Source organism: Corvus cornix, chromosome 15, assembly GCF_000738735.6.
Source record: "Corvus cornix cornix isolate S_Up_H32 chromosome 15, ASM73873v5, whole genome shotgun sequence".
NCBI classification, from domain to species: domain Eukaryota; kingdom Metazoa; phylum Chordata; class Aves; order Passeriformes; family Corvidae; genus Corvus; species Corvus cornix.
Genome location: NC_046345.1, coordinates 8,947,354 through 8,966,993, shown reverse-complemented (window position 1 = coordinate 8,966,993; position 19,640 = coordinate 8,947,354). Strand labels below are relative to the sequence as shown.

Genomic DNA, 19,640 nt, shown 5'->3' with positions numbered 1-19,640 from the left:
CGCTCCGCGCATGCGGCGGGAGGGGCGGCCCGGGGCGGGGCGGGAAGGAGGGGTAGCTGGGACGGCAGCGTGTAGAAAAGAGGCGGACTTTATTGTCGCGGGGCGGTACATAAATACACACAGAGCTCCGCGCGGTGTGTGCTGAGCCGGCGGCTGCGGCTCCGCTCGCGGCGGGCGGCACCATCCCCGCTCGCCGCCGCCGTTTCTTCAGCCGCGCACCCGGGTTGGGCTGGAAGGTGAAAAGGGAAGAGACTGTTCCCAGCCCGGTGGTGTTTGGCGTAAGGCTGAGCAGACACAAGGGGCGTGCGGTGCCAGCCCGGGCCGGGAACGGCGATACGAGAGCGATCAGTGCATCTGAGCATCCCGGGATGGGAACCTCGCCGGGATGAGCGCGGGGCAGTGTCCAGCACTGGCACCCAGCACCGTGGAGGGAGGAATGGAGGGGGCCCCTTGTCTATATACAAATCGGTACAAAATCCTAACGCACACTAGTGATACAACATTAAGCCGGGAGTAGGGCTGCGGCAGGGCCCTGGCAGTCACCACGGCTGCCCCAGCGAAGTGACTCTGGCAGCAGCCGCCCGTCCAGTCCTCCTCCTCCTCTGCAGGTAGGGTCGGTGTCCTTCAAAACCCCGGGCTGGGGGGATCCTTCCTCCTTGGCCAGCGCCTGGAGCAGCAAAGGGCTGCCGTAGTGAGTTATGTAAACATAGGAAATGCCATTGGATCAGTTCTACAGGATGGGGTTCAGATTAATTATGAGAGCATGATCCCATTCCAGGCTGGCCTGATGGCTTCTGAGATGCTATTGCTAGAAGAGTGTGGCCGCCCTTGCCTGCAAAGAACATGGCAGCTGCTTTTACATTGATAGCAACTGAAGCTGGGGCTGCTGGAACTGGAGAGGAGCAAACTTTGTCTGACACCTGTTGTGTCAGATGCTGAGCCTGGAAGGAAGCCAGGAATGGCAGAGAGAACCCTCTGTGTGGCTGCTGGAGGTAAGGGTGATGAAAGGGGAGCGTGGAGGACACAGGCATCCCCCTCATCTGAAGGAGTTGGAGGAGGGTGTACAGCTGAAGAAGTCCTGGCTGATATGGCGTGGATAGCCCTCCAGCACTTTCACCTGGATCGGATCAAACTTCCAGTAATCTCGGCCTCTCAGGAAATAGGCAAAACCTGTGGGTGAGAGAGGAAGGGTTAGAAGAGACAGTGTTCGTGTGGCTCAGAGCTCTTTCCCAGCATTTTGTTCAGCTGTCACTCTGCAACATATGCAGTACTGGAAGAGAGCTGGAAGAGGCAGGAGATTTTACTTGAACCCAGGCTTGTGGCATTCACTTTTCTTTCACACCATTTTAGTTTTGATAAGAAGTCTAGTTTTACTTTTTGGACAGTAAACAGGATGTGTTTTATTTTATTTTCCTGGTGGGTTTAAATATGCTGTATGCTTGTAGTAACCCAGCCCTGTGAGGGCAGAGGATGTCTAGGACAGGAACAGGGAACTTGTGAAGGCCTGCTGCAGAGCATCTGTTACTGTGGGCAAGCTGCCCTGGAATTTAGGTTCTGGAAGCAGTGGGGAGTTGATTCACTTCATCCTTAGAGAGGAAAGAGGCACTCACCACACCTGTCATCCCAAGCACCCTGGCTGTCCCCAGTGTTTCTGTGGCACTGTCGTACTGTCTTCAGCGTGGGGCACACTGGGGAGGACTGGTCAATACCAAAGCAGCCTGTTCATTGTTCAGCTGCCTAGGCTGAAGTGTGGGCAGTGTTTCTGTTGCCGTCTCATCGCTTCCTTTGGCAGGAGCAGTAAGAGGTGAGTAGGACTCTGTGACCATTCCTTGGTCAGATATTTTACTTCTGTCTATCATACACTTACATATCAGTTGCTGCAGTTAATGAGAATGAAGCTTCTTACTTTCATGGGCAAAGCCTCAATTCCCTACCCACTGGAGGGAACTGCCCCTCTACACTGTATGGGATGTGTTACAGCTGGGAAGTGTCCACTACTACCACATGTCTAAGTCTTCCCAGCTCTTCCAGCTGGGCAGTGGTGTCAGCCAGAGCACCCACTCCAGAGCAGGTCATGATCCTGCTGCACTGACCATACTCATCCTGAAAAGCGGCGTCAATCTCCTGTGGGACACCGCGCCAGTCAGCCATAGCCCGGGGGTAGATGTTGTCCACCTGGCGCCTGTGAGGGTTGAAGCGCCAGTAGTTGCCTCCACTGAAGATGTAGATCTTGTTCTTCTCAGCCCCCCACACCAGAGCTGCCTGCACAGGGGATGCAGGGAGGCCCAGCTCCACAATCGGGGTGGGACCAGATACCCGTCTCTCGCCATCATAAATCCAGTATTGAGAATCTATTGAGGAAATAGAAAAAAAGGAAGACAAGGGGTCAGAAACTCCTTGGTGTCTGATAATTTGGCAGTGAGCTGTGCAACTGGAGCTGGTGCCTTGGCAGAGCTCCCATAGGAAGCTGTGCCTGAGAGGCAAAAACACCACCAGTGTAATGGACACTGCCGCTTATGTGTCCAAAATTCTGCGTTGGCATCCCTCCTCAGTCCAGCCTGGTGAGTGTTGGTGGGGGACAGAAAGGTCCATTTCAGCATCATTTTTCTCTATTTGTGGAAGTTATAAAAGACTTGCCTGGAGGGACCAGCCTCTACCCTGCAACCTCAGCACTTGGAAAACATGTGGGCATGCACAGGCACAAAGGGGGCATGTGGCTGGAAAGGATTGAGCTGCAGAAACCAGGAAGAATTTGCCAAGTTGATATAGAGACTGGAAGCATAGTTCCAGATTAGATTAAAAGGGAAATCTCTGTAATTAGCCTATGGCATGTAATACTTTCCCCTTATCTCATTTTAACTCACCATAGGAGCCTGCCAATTTTAGCACTGTAAGTCCTTGTGTGCAGGTCAGGTGCTAAGTAATGTGTCTATGCAGGAACTCTGCCTGCAGAGCCATGTGGTGGGATTTTGGTACTTGGTCTCATGGAGTGCAGATGGGGTGTGCACAGCCACAATGAGTTCCCGTGTCATTCTGCATCCCTCCTTTTAGAGTTACACTTGGAAAGAGCATTAAAGAAAACAGTGGAGCTGAAATGTGGTTTGTTGCTGGCCTTGAACTCCAGAGATGGTCAGGAGGCAGTTTCATTTTTAATCTCTGTGGTTGCTGGAGGTTGCCTGGCTCTGCACCCAGGCTCCGTGTAGGCTCATAAAGTCACGGGGTACTAGGGAAGTTCCACATCCAGGTCTCTGAGGAGCAGAGAAAATGCTGTACATTCCCTGAACAGGGGACACAGGCACAGGTGTTTCACAACCAGGGAAGCTGCTGGGGCTCACTTCTAGCACAGTGCTTCCCATGACAGCTGGGGAGATGGAGCAAATGGTTCTTTCTTTCACCTCTGCCAGCAGCATTGCCAGGGCAGAGGCTCATTACAAATGTTTGTGTTCCAGGGAAGGAGAATGGTCTGTGTTTAAAACACAAGTGACCCCTTGTTCTCTCTTTCCTCCTCAAAACCTGGTAAAAAGTTTAAATAGGTAAGGAAACAAATAACAAGGATTACTGGATTGTTGAGGATTTCCAGGAGATTTATTCTTCCAGGGACCTGCTGGGTCCCAACTACTGCTAAGTAATCGAGATGCACTTTTGAGTCATCTGATTGTGGTCTAGCTCTTACCTTGGAAAAACCAGATATTGCCCAGAGGGTCCTCAAAGGTGGCATCGACAGAGCTGGGGATCCCCTGCCAGTGGCGAGAGGCCAGAGCTGGGTAGCCATCCTGCAGCTTTCCGGCTCGGAGCCGCCACACATAGCGGGACTTGAAGAAGAACAGCTCCCCTCGGATGGTGGATGCCGCATCGAAAGTTGTGTCGCAGGCATCAGGCTGCACAGCCTGCCAAAGCACAGCGGGTCAGGGGCTTGGATCCCAGGAGCACGCCTCACCCAGGCTGGGTTCGGCCAAGGGGAAGGCCCTGTGTCCAGGCAACTGCCCAGTTTGGGTTGGGCGTGTGCTGCCCAGAGATCCCCTCCCTGCACATCCCAGTGCCAGCCACGGGGTCCAGGCCTGGGCTCAGCAGTGTTAGTGGAAGAGGCAGACACCAACCCAGCCTGCTGGCAGCCTCCTGGTGAGGGCAGCCCCAACCAGGGTGTCACGGGAGGGCACAGACAAGCCATTCACTCACCTCCACATTGGTGATCTCATTTGTTTCGAGGTCTGGCTGGGGCAGCTCTGCTGGCTGCGTTGGGGTTGGGTCAGGATCTGGTGCGGGTTTCCCATAGAGGTACTGGATACCTTGCTTGTCATCCTCACTCAGGCTTAGGGGGTAGCGGAAGATGTAGAAAGGAGACATCAGTGACTTGGAGACAGCCGTGTGCTGCAGGCCCAGGACGTGGCCAAACTCATGAGCAGCCACTTGCAGAAGGTCAGTGCCTACAATGGGTGAAGATGGAAGATACTTTTTGTCTGCTCACATGCTTTTGCCTCCTGGGCCTGTTCCTACCAGTTACCAGACACTGACATATATTGTAGGGGTCCAAAAAGAGGAAAGAAATCTATCTCCACTAGGTTGTTCCCAGTTTTTTCCCGTGCAGCTCCAAAATATGTTTGTGGGGATATTTAAGGAGTCAAAGGGCATAATAAAGGGATTCACTGGTTCAGAAGCACCATGAGTCAATTCATATACCTAGGTATTAACCTGGGCATGTTGATAATTTGCAATTCTGTTGTCAGAGGCTCCTGCCACCCCATCGGCTACCAGGAAGAAAAGGGTTTTCCATGCACTTTTGGAAAGGAGAAATTTGCACAGAGAAGGAAGTCTAGACCAAAGGTGTAGGTGGTGGGGTGGTAAGGTTGGTGTTTGTCCATCCAGCCTTGCAGCAGTTGTTGGCTAGAGCTGAAGTTTAGCATGTCCCAGTTAGATCACATCCACTGTGGAAGATACTGGTGTGGGTGAGGGAACTCTGGGATTAACACTTGCCAAAGGCCGTTGTCACACAGACAGCAGAGGGAGCTCATTTATTGCTTGTCTGGGGACTGTGTCAAGAAGGTGTCATTTAGAAATAAATCCATAAAAAATGATCCAATGTCAAGGCCTGAGACTTCTTCACCAGACTTAAACAGATTTATGGGAGATCATGTTTTAGGAATACATGACCTTGGAACATCTACAAAAGGAGAAGGGGAAAAGGGGATTTCAGTACACAAACTTGTATTATTTGGCAGATTTTGTTTAGCTTCCAATGGGCCCTTTTTTTAAAGGTGATGAATTTCACTATGAGTTGAGGCTGTTTGTTGACAAGTCCCAGCATATTCATTCACTTGCCTTCAGCCAGAAATCCTCCAAGCTGCAGCCCAAGTGATGAGAACAGCAGGGATGTGAGTCAGCCAGCCTTGATGCTTCAAGCAGGATTTCCGTGCTGGCTCCAGGGGAGCAGGTTACTTCTCAGCACCAGGACTGGATGGGACAGGGGGAATACAGTGGGGAAGAACGCCTGGAAAGGGTGGAGGGGAAGGTGAGCCGTGGCCTTCCTCCACTGGCCAGCTTTACATGGAAGTGATGAATTTGCACAGCACTGACCTGATTAAATCAACACATCTAGGTCAGCTGGGAGAGTGGGATTTCTATGCCAGTGATTTATTACAAACTTTCAGACACTTCTGTTTGGCTTGGCAGGCTCCTCACTTGATGCTTTCCAGTGTTGGCAGATCAGCTGTGCTGTCAGATTCTCCAGAGGAGGTGCACAACAGCACGGCTGAAGGAGCTGTGCTGGGCAGCATCCCTGTGTCCCTCATGGATGGTCCTCCACGTGGGGTCTTGCTTCCTGCACGGCTCTGGATTGACCCCAGGACACGCCTTAGCCCTCCTCACACTTGTGCTCTCCCATCTGTAAAATGAGGCTAAGGATTTCCCTGTCTCACTGAGAGCTGAGTCAAGGATTTATCCATGTTTATATCGTAAAGCTCTTTTCAGCATATTAAATGGCAATTAGCTCCAAAGAGCTTTTACAACAGTTATTTATAGATGATATGTGGGGGGGAGAATACCATGGAACAGAGCTGGATTCTGATGGGAACTGGTGTCCATTTTCAGTTCCTGGTTTGCCCCCAACACTGTTTTATGGGAGAATGTAGGAAATTCTTCAACAACACAGGCAACCCCAACAGAGGCTGAAAACCGACAGAGCCCACCCCTCCCCCAGGAGCAGAAACGCTTGTGTAAAAGTGTCCTGTGCTCTGTGATTCTTGTTTTGGGTCAGCATGAGCAGGGTTGGAGACACAGCAGTGCTGTGCCCCACACAGTCAAACTGGCCTACAGCTGACACTGACACGGGCTTTGGGGGAGCCCACTGACATGGCCAACATTTTTGGGAAACCCCAGAGAGGCCCAAGGTTAACTTGGGCTTTGTGATTATTTCTTTGTCCCTGTAGATAAACTGGGAAGAAGGAGGAGGAGCTGACCTGGGTTAATTTTGGTGAGTCTTCCAGAAACTGATGGTCTGGGCACTGATCCAGATGGTCCCAGGCGGTACTGCAATATCTCATGAGATACTGTGACACCAGACCCTGAGTGCCCAAGCAAAGAGCTACCAGCTTAGATCTATTATTAGCAAAAATTTAAAAAAGAATCTTGACTGGATGTGGCATTGTTTATGGTCAGAGCATTCCCAGGCCACGGGAACAGAGCTGGAGCTTGGGTGGTTTCCCTTTATGGACTTGTTTGAGGGCAGATGGTGAACAATGCGTGCAGGGACTGGGACTGAGACTATTCTTTGGAAGACAACTGTGTCACATGGAACTTGAGCCTTGGTTTTCCTTCATCCTTTCCTTGCTTCATTTCTAATGACTCCTGCCAATGTGGGGTGCAACTCCCAAGTGGCAGGGCACATGGCTGGGCAGAGGAGCCGTCTCTCTTGCTCCCCCCACACAGGAGGAGTCCATGGGGAAGCCGGGGTCCTGCTGCTGGGTACAGGCTCCGCTGTGGCTGAAAGATGAAAAGACCTGAATACTAACAGTAGGTTTCTAAGTGGTAGGAGATAACAATGCTCACCACAAAAACAGTTGTTGCCTCTCAGTTTTACAGGGTCCCTGTTCACACCATAGGGGAATCATTTCCAATCTCATTCACAAGCACCCTGGAGCATCCGCAGCTCCCCTTGAAACAGTACCGTACCCAGGTTGTTGCCAATTGTCCAGGTCTCGTCGTAGTCAAAATGAACATCTCCTTCCCGGTGTGTTTTGGGGAAGAATGCATGTGCCAGGATCCCTCCGGGCCCATCAAAAGGCAAGTTGTCTCCATGCCAGTACCTGGAGAGAAGACACGTTGCACCTCAGACAAAGGGCCATGGAACTCCAGCATCATATGGCCAATGGTAGGAGCCACTGAGAGGGGACAGCAGCTCTCATTCCCATCCTAAGTTCATCCTACCAGTCAAGATCAACTGCTCAGAGCTATTCCAATTGCCACAAAGTAAGCTCTGCATCAGAGCCCTGAGAAAGCAGCTTGATCACACCAAGCACTGAGGAAGCAGAGCTCAGTCACACCAAGACCTAGAGAGTTTGTATGTTTTCTCAGGGATGTTTCTCCCCTCCTCCTCTTCAGCTTCCAGCCCAGAGCTGACTATGGAGCCTAAAGAATTAAGGAGGTTACTGCTTAAGCCAAGATTAGGTTGATATTACTGAGTGGTGATGGGCTGCAGAGAGGCAGTTGGCAGCAAATCCAGCCAAACTCTCAGGTCCTTGCTCAAGCCAAGCTGCTGATGAGTAATGAAGGAAACCCATGAGAGATGTGGCCACTTGAGAGCCCAGGGAGACGCACGCACATACACAGCATGCAAATCGCATCACTGCTTGGACAGTCTCCACTGCCTTCATTAGCTCTGTGCAAACGTGCAGCTCAAGGAAGTCTTTGCCCCAGTGCGTATTTTGCCAAAAGGGAATTTCAGGCCAGGAGCCAAGATTCACTTAACCAAGAAACTATATTTGTCTTTGGGCAGACAGTTACATCGTTCAGTCAAGGGACAGGATGGAGGACCTGAAGATGGAAAGTCAAAACAAACGCTTAAGAAAACAGCCTGTGGACAGAGAAACGTAAATGTACCAGGAAAATTAATGAATGATCAGTAACGGTGCTGTGCACAGCGAGTGTGGAACAGCTGCACTTACACCAAGCAGCCCACAACTGATGAAACTGAAAAGATCCCAGTGTCTGAAAGCAGAAATATGAGCCTCCATTTAAGTGCATAATTGTGTGCTGGCAGGTCTCTGCTCTGGTTACAGCACTGCTCCTCTGGCTGGGAGGAGGGTGCTGCTGCCCACCAGGCTCACCTTGTGAAATCAATGACGATGTCAGCCCGTCCCTCCTGCACCTCGGTGAAGGTCAGCGGGGTCACATCACTCCAGACTTTCAAAGCTTCCTCAATGGTCCTTCTCACTTTAGCTTTTACAAGTTGCCATGGGAACCTGATAATTCTGGAAGGCAACAGACACTGGATGAGGAGAGCATCAGCTGCTGTCCCATGGACTGCTGTCACAGAGACACCAGTTCTACAATCAACATCACTAGGGCCACCACTCTCACCACCAGAACATCTCCAATCCATACATGCACTGCTCCAGCATCCTCTACCAAGCAACATGTACAGCAGATAAATCCCATCAGTGTTGAAACCCTCTGGCTGGTGTGCCAGTGGTGAGTTCCCTGGAGAGTTTGCAGATTCTGTGTTGTTCTGAAGTGCCACTGCACTCCCCAGGTCTGTCCCCTGTAAGGTCACCACCAGAAAGATTCCTGGGAGTGGTGTGATGTGATTTCTCCTCCTCAATCTCTGCCTTTTTTGCCCCTGGAAACTTGGATTCACTTAGTAGTTGCTCCCACTTCCTCCAATAACAAGAGCAGACTTGTCATAGAGGGAAGTTTCTTTTCCTTCCATTAACAGTATTGCTGTGTGTAAATCTCTGCTGTGTTTCTTTCTTTAACACTATTGACCAAAAAGAAAAAAAAGAAGAAGCCTTTCTGTTATCTACAGCCTCCTAATGGTGTGAGGAACTGTCTCCTGTATTGGATTAAGCAAAAGATATGCTGTCAAGGTCCATATGACTGTGCTCACTTCTCCACTCATACCACTGAGGGCAGCTGGGGAGGCAGCACAACCCTCCTGCCAGCCCATCAAGTAGATTCACAATTGAGAATGTGTGGGGTGATTTGGGCAAACCTTTACACCAAAGTCGTGTTTATGGGACCATCAATAACAGCTGAATAAAAAGATCTTTTTAAAATAAACTGTGAAGTGAGCCTCCTACGGGGTGGCTGTGGGGGCAAAGGCACAGCAGGAGAGCGCTGGTGGTGGAGGCTCAGCTCAGCACACGTGAGGGAAGTGACCGCGTGTGCCCAGGGGTGTTGGTGCAGGACTGACTGAGGGCTGATGCAGTTGCTGTGCGCAATGTGCTTGGGCAGGGGTGGGTGGGCAGCTGTGTTTATGGAGCGTGTGTTTGAAGGGATGTGCGTGAGGGGATGTGGAGGTGTTGGGGACAAGCCTGCTGTGGTTCAGCATGTGGCTCCCCTGGCCCCTGCCTGCCCTCCAGCTCTCATGGTCACATCACAGCGTGCCGCACTCCAGGGAACATCAGACTGAGCAGCTGGGGAGGGAGAAGCCGACCAGCCTGACTGCCATTTCAGGCCTCCCTTACTTGTAGGTGAGATCGGTCTTGTCCCAGCGCCCGCCGGAGAGGACGAACCGCTTCTGCCGGTTCCGCCCGTTCTGGCCGTCCGTCAACACCGGCAGGTCCGGCACGCCGCAGCGGGGGGGTTCCAGCGAGCTGCCTGCCCAGCTGCACCCACGGGGAAGCCCTTGGCAGGCACACCCGTGCCCACAGCGCTCACCAAGGCAGACAGCCAAGGAGCCTGCTCCTTCCAGGTGTGATGCTTTTGAGACATGTCCTAAAAGGCAAAAGCGAAACCATGACTTCAGTGTCCGTGCAGACTCTTCCTGTTGCAGAGTGGTGGACAACTGCCCACAGCAGTCCTGCAGTGGTGAGTTCCACCTCTGCCCAGGGCTGTTTCCCCACTGCTAAGGCACAAACTGCTCCCCACAAACATGCCGTGTTCCCTGGGCTCTGCTGCTCTGAGGCTGGGTTGCACCTGGGAGGCACTGTGTCATGCCATGGCACCCACTAAGCACTGGGCTATTTTGGTCCACATTTCCTTGGCAGCTGGCCGGCAGGAAATACTTTTGAAAGCTGTGGATGAGAACCAGACCCTTCAAGTATAAACCAAATCACTTGGGAATAAATTCTCCCCCTTTGCCCTACATCCTTTATTCCCTCCTGGCCCCGGATAGAGGTGATATTAATGGGAGGAAGTCTTTAGTCCCCAGCACACAGCTGTGCTCCCTGTTGCCACTTCTGTGGTGTCCTCTTGCTGTTCTGGCATTGTGGGCAGGCTCTCAGCATGGCCAGTGGACCCGGCAGAGCAGGACACAGGGATCTGGGAGTGACAGCCCAGCCCATGGGGCAGAGAGCAGCAATGACTGTCCCTGCAGCCCCTGTCACTGCCTGAGGACTGGACCATATGCCCTTGCCTCACTGTACCTGTGATTCTGCTTGGGATAAGATCTCCTGGGCTCTTCCACACTTAGTTGGAAAAGCAAGGTTTCTCTTGACAACATTAATTAATGCTAATTAGCTGACTTCCACTGGTTTCCCATGTCACAGCAGGACTATATTGCCACCATGAAACAATGACCCAGGTGTCATCTCCAACCTGCTGTGAGGCATGTGGGGTGAGAGGTGCTTGATCCATGTCACTGGGCTGCAGAGGGCCAAACACAGAATTATTTTGCCTGATTTTGTGCAGTAAATTTAAAGTTGTTTGAGCAGCGGGAAGAGCTCAGATGCAGCAGAGGTGCATCTCTACTTGGGCAGGCAGGCTGTCCCACAGGGCTCCAGAAGGAAGACTTGGGCTTTAGGCATGCTCTTTCTTCCCCCACAAAGAGCTGCCTTCTTCCAGGCCAGATTTCCTGGCTGCCCTGCCAGGGACACAAAGGTCAGGATGGCATGATGCCAGAGCTGCCATGATGCCGTGTAATCTGCGTGCTGCCACCACTCTGTTCCCTACAATGAGCCCATTCATGCGGGCTGGAATGAAGTGTGAAGACTTTGGCATTAATTCCGCTACTGAGCTCCCGGCTCTGCAGTGGTCCTGTGCCTCTGAGCGATGCACAGATGGACAGGGGAGCCAGGGAGGTCACACAAGGTGCAATTTAGGTGTCCACACATCACTTTAAGCTTTTCATGTGTCTGTCACCACTAGCCTGCTGGCTTGTCCTCCCCAGACAGACAGACACCCTTGGTGGCTTGGCACCTGCCAGCCTTCGCCTTAGAACCATCAATACAATCCTGGTGTCCCAGTGCACTTTCACACACCACAGGAACTGCAGCAGCAACACATGCAAAGAGAGAAAGCCTTTTCACATCCTGAACAGCAAAGCCTATCCAAGCCACCAGCCATGGCACTGAGCATCCATTCAGTGCTTTGGTGGGAGGAGGGAGTACGGGCTGGCCTGCCCAGATGAGTCTGCACTGGGCTGCTCCTGCTGAACACTGGAGCCCTGCCAGGTTGGAGGTACCTGTCTCTCTGAGAGAAACTCTCTGAGAGCCACCTGGCACCCTGCCTGGACTGGCAGCTACTGCCTGCAAAGGACAGCTGGCAGGAGAAGCTGACAAAATTCATGTTCTGGCCAACGTCTTGCTCTCAGCCCCAATGACACCGAAGCGCATAATGGCAGCTGGGTCACCAAAGCACAGCCTGGAGGGCCACTCGGCCCCTTGCTCCTGGGTGCACTCAGGAGCACCCATTGCCACCAGAGGCAGGTCCTGACAGCTGAGGACTTGGGGTGATGAATGCGTCTGGGTTTCCAAGGCCAGGAAGTGCAGGAACTAGGAGCACTGGGAAACCCTTGAGAATGGCTCAGGTAGGTGAGTGGGCTGAGGCAGACTCAGATGCCTTACTCCTGTTTTCTTGTCTCGACGATGCCATGCACACCCCTCTCTTGGGAAGGTCAGTTGCCTTACAGGCTGGGACCACTGGCTTAAACTGGAGATTATCACTCTCCTCTGACCAGGAGCAGAAAGAAGAGAAGCTGCCTGTTTCCTTCTTGCCCTGAGGAATCCCATGTTCAGAGGCAGACCAGAGGCAGCTTTTCTCTCCCCTCTTTGGTTAGCTCAAGGCCACTGTTATGAATCCCAGATTTCCGAACTCCACTTTGCCTTACCAGGACCCTCCCTGCTCCTCCTGCCCTTTGCAGAAACTCGGTCCCGGAAAGGGGCACAGCATGGTCCTGTGAATGGCTCTGGGTGGAGGCAGGAGGCAAGACCTGCCCTGTTGTCCTGTGTGTGCCCCTGGACAAACAGTAACTCTCTCCCTGTCGTCACTGCACCGACATTAGGACCATGGCAGGAAAGGGCTGGAAAATGCCACTGCAGGCGCAGCCAGCAAGGGGAAATGTGACAGGCAGAAACCACTTGCCAAACAATGCTCAGGAGACACTCAGGCTGGAGATCTTGGTCTCCTTAGCTGGACACGCCTTGTTGCAGGGACTTCCCAAGGATTAGATATCGTGTCTGCTCACTTAAGGTTGCATCCTTCCAACCCGGTGCTGAGCCCACCCTCTCCTGGGGAGATCCTGCTTTGTTTTCTGAGCAGTGGTACCATGCCCCGACTGTATTGCTTAGGGGTTCATTTAGGACTGTGCTGCTGCTGAAGCTACTACAGACTTGGGAGGAGAGCGGAGGAGGGCACCAGCTGCTGGGTCCCTCTCGGGGCATCCCTACTTGTCCCATCCCACCAACAGAGGGGAAGGGATTACTGAACACAAAAGCAAAGGAAAACCCCTGCAGCCCAGGACAGGATTTGTCCCAGCAGAGTGCAAAACAGAGCTGAGCCTCTGGCTGAGCATGTGCAGCCACTTGCACTGCCCTTCCCTGTATAACCCACAGCTGGGGTGGCTGCTGGGCATGGGAACAGCTGGTGTGTAGTCAAGGAAGAGGCCAGGGCTTTGCAATAGAGACTGATTGGTAAAATGTGAACATAGCACAAGAACAGAGAGGATTCCAGGCCTGAAACCAAGGGTTAAGGGCAGTGAGGACAGCAGAAGAGCAAAGCTGTATGCAAAGAGGGCTGTGCTGCAGGCTGTGCTGCAGGCTAGTCACAGCTTCTCACAAAGAAAGTGCCTCTTCCTGCAGCCTTGTGACTGAAAGGCTGAGGGGGAACAGGAGGGAATGGACAGATCCCATGGGACAGCAGAAACCACAGCGGAGGTACAGGCTGCCCACTCAATTCCTCACAGCTTTATCAGACTTCAAGTGCTGTGATACAACAGCCATCACCTCTGGGTCTGCTGGGGCCAGATGAACACGAGCCAAGCTTCCCAGGAAGTGTTCCAGCCATCCCAAGGAGCCAGGAGCATCTTTAACCTCATTGTGTTGGGCAGCACTCACCCTCCAGAGCTCCCAGGCGGAGCAGCAGCCGGAGCAGCACAGCTACAGTGGAGTATCAGCCACACCGTGCCTAAATAAGCACAAGAGTGAGGCTGGTGCCTGGTACTGACAAACCCACGGCTCTCCTCTGCCTGGGTCAATCCTCCTCTGCCTGCCCTGAACTTAAACTTGTGTCCTCGCTTGTGTACCTAATTACCTGGGCTCCTGGCTGCATCTGTGGCATGGACATGAAAGGAGACCCCTCTCCCTGTCAGACAGGAGTGACTGGACAAGTTACAACGTGAATCCCATCAGTCTTGTATGCTTCCCCTGTCACTGGGGCTGTTTCCTCTTATGCTGGGGAATGAGCTCATGGACTTTGTCTCCACTTCCCTGTCCCTTCTGCTGCTGCTTTTCCATTGCTTCTGTTTCTGCTTTCTCCTTTTACTCAGAGTGTTTGTCAAGGCCCTGGTGTTTGCTGCCTCTCTGGCTAGTAGCATTATCCTCCTCCTACCTACGAGCCTGCACCTCAGAGCACTCTTGCCCTTATTTCAGTGGGGAAGGACAGCAGAAATGCTTTTTCTTGCAGTTCTCATGTAAGACAGTTCTCTCACTACATTTTTGTCCACTGTGGGGTGGCTATGTCCCCCATGGGCTGTGCACCCCCTTAACAGCAATATTCCTGCCTGAGATCAGCATTGTTCTCCTGATGCACAGATGGCTTTTTGTCCAGATGTACAGCAGTGTGGATTTGCAGGGGTTGGATTTGAAAATGCAGCTACAGCTGACAGCTAATGGTAAAACTGGAACCAACTTCATTCTAGTCAGGTTGTGTTCCAGGAGCAGACTGGGCTCAGAAGGTGCTAATGCTGCAGCTGAAATTTCATGGCAGAAACATGACTGTGGTCTGGTCTAACCCTGAGCTTAATGCGCTCCTAGGCAAGGCACTGTCAGTGGAAACAATGCCTAGGCAAAGCCACTAGATTTATTGATCTTGCCTTCCACAGAACAAGGCAGAGTCTCCCAACCCTTCTATGAATTCTTTGCTTACACACAGTACTTCTGCTACAGGACTGACTTGTTCATGCTGGGCTACAGCCTGGTGCCACTGCAGACAGAGCCAGGGAGAACACAAGGGCTGAGGCCAAACGGGAGCTGCTGCAGTGCCTGGCCATGCATACACTATAGGATGTTCCCCTCCACTCACTTCCCATACTCCATGGCACCATCCAGCACTACCTCCTGGGGCCTGACAGTTTGTTTCCGGATTACTTGGTGGTAGTTGTTGTTGGCAATGAAAAAAGGAAAATGTTTATTTTTCCTAAGCAACATGGAACATGAAACATTATGGACTGCAAATGTTTATGGCCGCAGACAGAATGAGAAGAACCAGGCTTCGGTGTAACAAGAGAAAGCAAATGAACAAACACCGCAGGACTATTTTTATTACCAGACATTTTAATTACGTGACAGCTTGTGAGACTATTCCATCAACAACACCACAACCAAACTGCTGGTGTCACCCAAGCAACAGTTTGCCAGAAACAGGACTACTTACAGAGCAAACAAACCCCAGGATGCTGACATAGCAAAAGGTTTCAAGAGCCCTTAATCTGATAACCTAGAAATCCCCTCGAAATGAAGAAACTGCTCTAGGATGTGGCAAACTCCTGGCAGGGGAGGAAGGGGGTTGAGACATTTTGTTCATTGTGCAGTTACATCCAAGCTAAGGGGAGCCATAAGCTATCAGTACCTCTCTCCTGCCCAAATCCACTAAGAGGAGGAAGTCTGGTCACTTGCCTGCCCTTGCTGGGGCTCATCTATCTACACCAGGATCTCTGTGAACCTCTAAAAACATGTCTGTGGCCCTTAGTGAACCCCTGAAGCTCTGCTTTTCGTTTTGCTGGGCAGCTATGTGCAGACTCAGCAGTGCTTCCATTCACTTTACAGGCTGAGCCATCCCTGGTGCAAGAGTACCCACAAACCCTTCATTTACCTGTCTGTATATTTGGGATTAGTAGGGAAAAGCTACTTAGTAGTAAAAAGACCAGCATCTCTGCAGGACAACTTTCCACAGAAGATTCTTTTCGAACAACTCCTACACAGTGCATCTGTTCCTCTGCAGAGCCCCACAGGTTATGGTGCCAGGGCTGGATAAGCGTGGGGGAAGCAAGTGCAACATAAACTGGAGAGGGGGATCCTCCCCAAAGTGCTTCTCTCCTCCCTGCTCTCCTCTCCCTCCGCAATCTGCTTTGCCAGCAGCACCCCCAGGTCTTGTCACACTGCAGGGTGTGCGTGTGTGCTGCATGTGGAAGCACAAACACAACAAACCCACTGGAGAATTACTTACATGTGTCTTGAGTCTCTCCCAGAGCAGAAGATAAACATGCCTAAAATTACCCCAACACTAACTGCAGGATTTAAATAGCCAAACCAGAGTGTAAATCAAACCCTTCCTGCGCGAGCTGCCACAGCCCAGAGTGAGGCAGGCAGGGGCTGCGGGGAAGGCAGTGCCCTGCTTCCAGAGGAGAACCTGCTGTGTTTAGGGTGAGAGCTGCAGGACCCCTGATGGATTACGTTGGTAGCTAGGAGGGTGCCCACCACTTGTCCACGGAGAGAGACCTTCCGAGCAAATGGACTGACTTTGATTTCCCAGGGGAGCCGAAAGCAGTGCAGGAATTCAGTGTCTGCGCGTGCACAGCCCTGAGGACTGCAGATCTTTTGTTCTCAAGTTTTACAGTGGACACCAGACACAGCCTTTATTCTGCTCTCAGTTTTCTCTTTCTTTCTTTAGGCATTAATATAAAAGTGAAGGAGATCCACAGGGTGTGCCTCAAAGAACACAAGTCCTTCTGCAACTTGCCCTATAGCCTGGCTTTAAAATGAATCTTAGCCCTTGATTCCCTCGTGTGCCTCTCAGTTGCTGCTGTTGTGACTCGCTATTGGAGCATAAATAGCCACGGTGCAGCATACTCCTCTACCTGGGGCTGTCCTTGCCCACCCCACGTACTAGCACAGCTTGAGGATGTCCTGTGGTCTGTCTCATAGGAGTGTGAATCTCTTTTCCCGGCTCAGCCCCTTGGCTCCTTTCTCATTCATCACCTGACAGCAAAAGGTGCCCAGACAGGAAATTAGCTGCTGTCAGACATTAGGGAAACATCCCTTTGTGCAGCAGACTCGGAGTAGTCAGAGAAGGGAACACGTGATGGCGTGGCACAGCTCTCTGTAAGAGAGGGCAGAGGATGGCTGAGGCCATGCGCCTCTGTGAGCCCAGCAGTCCCACCTCAGCTGTCCTGCACTCACGTATTCGCCAGCCGGGAGAGGAATGGGGTGCACTGCTGGCAACTTACATCGTACGTGAGAGCAACCCCCAAGTAAAACTGGCTTCACTTTAGAGGCAGCAGAATGACCTTCAGAAGCCGTGACACCAGAAAGGAACCCAACAGCTATTTGGGATGATAGAACTGCTGTTTGAAAGGATGGGAAATTGTCTGTCCATTTCCAACCCAAACCAATGCAGCCACCATCTCTGCAAAGACTGAGTCAAACACATTGATCTGAAACCCTGAGCCCCGCATGGCTGGTCAAACACACAAGCACGAGGTATTCCTGAACCAAACCTACCTGTAGGAGTATCACCTGGAGTTACTCCAGCCAAGAGGAAAGTATTAGCACTCACAGTGCAGAGCATTAGCCTAGGATGAGGAAGAAATCATCTCCCAGCTGGCAGACTGCTGACTGGAGTGATCTCCTTCTGGAGTGTGGTAGTGGATTACATGGACCAGGAGTCTGAGCAGACCTGGCCCCTTGCATTAACTCTGTGCTCTTCAGCAATTTGGTGTACTCCTCACTTCAAAGGGTACTGGCCAAGTCAGCTGAGGCCCAGCAACCTCTGCAGTCAGCAGCTGTGAGTGCTGGCAAAAGGAGATGAACAGTGACATGGCAGCTGGACTGGGCTCAAACTCAGATGGTGTGAAACCCAAGCTGTCTCTCCCTTCCCCCAGGATCCCACACAGGTCCTTGCTGGCAGCAAGACCAGGACCAGAGGCTGTGCAGGTTCCTCCGGGAGCAGCAGCTTCACAGCTTGCACACGGCAGAGCATGAGGCACCTGCCAGCCCAGCCCATGTCCCACAGGAACCAGCGGTCCCCAGCCTGATGCGGGTGGAGCTCTGCCCTGCCAGCCCACCACTTGCTGCACTCAGATGGGCCTGAAGTCCGCAGAGCAGTGTCATTACTGGAGTGCAGAGTGCCACCACCGAGTGCTTGGCCTCACCTTCCCCAGAGGCAGAGTGGAGCCAAGCACAGTGACATTTCATTCGGAATAACGCAAGCACTTTGGGGGCCAAGGCTGCTCTGTGCCAAGTCCCAGCCCACAGCATATTTAGCAGCCAAGTTAGAAAGTTCTCAGATGACAGAGCTGATAATAAAACCATCGACAGAACCTGAACTAATCCCCTTGGGCTGCTACTGGGCATTTGCTCTGTTATTATTTTATGGCACACCAGCGAAGCGCATGTCTATAATAACCCAATTACGCACGCACACATTCCCAGCACAAGGAGCTCTCTGTCTTCTCCCGTCCCCCAAATCCCTCGCACGCCGCTGCTCTTCTCTGGCAGCCGCAGTCCCTGCTGCTCGCAGCTCCGTCCCAGGTGCTGGGATCGGGCAGGCATGTGCAGGAAGAAAGAGCCCTGCTGCTTCTCTCCTGCCTGCGCCTTTGATTCATCCCTCTAGTCTCGTCTCCCCGTAACACTTCTCGGAACTGCCAGCACAGCGTGCAGGGGGTGTTTGAGGTGTTTGAGCAGCAGCGAGTGCTCGGCTGCCTGTAAAGCACGGGGGATGCCGTGTCCTCTCCTAAACTCTCCTTGTCCCGCTCCCCGTTTTTCCCTCGGGAACACGGCTGTGGAAACTCCCCAACAAGCCAAGAGGAGCCCGCGGAGCGGGAGGCACCGCCGGGCAGGGGCAGCCGTCCCGCGGCCGGAGACTCCCGGCAGCGCTGCCCGTGCCGGCATCCCGAGTGCGGCTCCGGGATGGATGGAGCGGTGGGGGGAAGACGGCTCATCCCGTTCAGCGGAGGATCTGCCGGGGAGATACTGCCCTCGGGACAGCACCGGAGAGCGGCGGGGGACACGGAGGGAGGCACCGGGTGGTCCCGACTCACCGGCTTGTGTCGGTGGGCGGGCGCGGCGGGGGCGCAGTGCAGCAGAGCGGCGGCCAGCAAGGCGGCAGCGGCGGGTAGCGGCGGGCGGGCCATGCCGGGCGGCGGAGCGGGCTCGGACATGGGGCAGAGGAGGAGGGGGGGGGGTCCTCGCTGAGCCTTTTATCCCCCCACCGTGGCCGCCTGCCCTCCTCCTCGCGCCTCCTCCCGCTCCTGCCTTTTGTTCTCCCCGAGCCGCGGCTGTACGGGCCGGGGGGACACGGCCCGGCGGCATCGCGGGAGGGGGGTCCCGCCCGTCCCATCCGCTCCGCCCCGCCACCCCCCGGGGGCGGAGCGGGGCGGGACCCCCCTCCCACGCCTGCCCGGCACCGGCCTCCGGCCTCTGCGCAACCGGGTCCTGTCTGGCTTGGGATAGCTTTAAACGGGTCCCTTTAAAGGTATCTTTCACCTCTCCTGCCTAAGGGTACCAAGAACTAAAACCAGCCCTCTCAGTGCCCGTGGAGACCACTTCAGTCCCCATGGGGAGTAGCTCAGATCCGTGTTTAAATGTGTCTGCACTCCTGCTTTGCCTGTGCAGGGCTCCGCTTCACACTCACTTTTTCACTCAAACCCTTCACTCACCCTTTGCAAGAAGGCTTTCCCTGAGAGGGATGCTGAGGCAGGGGAAAGAAGCGAGCAACTCCCTGTTTTGGAGATGCCAAAGCTTTCTCCATCTGTTCAGCCACTTGGAGATGGAGGCAGCAATGCACAGATCTGGCTTCTTGGTTCCTGTTTCTATGGGAGAAGCCCTGGATTGTGTCAGCATCCCCTCTGCAGACTGAGTTTAGCTGAAAATTGTTTCAAGAAATGTATTGCAAATAAGAAAACTTTGATCTCCAGCTGCCTGGGCTGGTGTGCAGGGAGTGGGTAAGGCTTCCTGACATCCCGGACACTATTACTGCTTTATTTGACTGTGATCAGTTGTTCCTGTTTAGTTTTATGGGAACCATACTGACGATGTAAATACTGGGTACGGTAA

The 19,640-nt window shown here is 52.9% G+C and overlaps 1 protein-coding gene across 1 annotated transcript; it reads right to left on the bottom strand.

The window, feature by feature from the left end:
* Window positions 1-69: 69 nt before the first annotated feature.
* Window positions 70-18,912, bottom strand: LOC104688768 (stromelysin-3). Its single transcript, XM_039560942.1, has 8 exons — window positions 18,626-18,912; window positions 9,678-9,927; window positions 8,319-8,462; window positions 7,165-7,298; window positions 4,177-4,424; window positions 3,674-3,887; window positions 2,094-2,351; window positions 70-1,170 (listed from the first exon to the last, which is right to left on the bottom strand). The coding sequence occupies exons 1-8, from the start codon at window positions 18,894-18,896 to the stop codon at window positions 1,037-1,039; spliced, it is 1,653 nt and encodes a 550-aa protein (XP_039416876.1). The 5' UTR covers window positions 18,897-18,912; the 3' UTR covers window positions 70-1,036.
* Window positions 18,913-19,640: the final 728 nt, after the last annotated feature.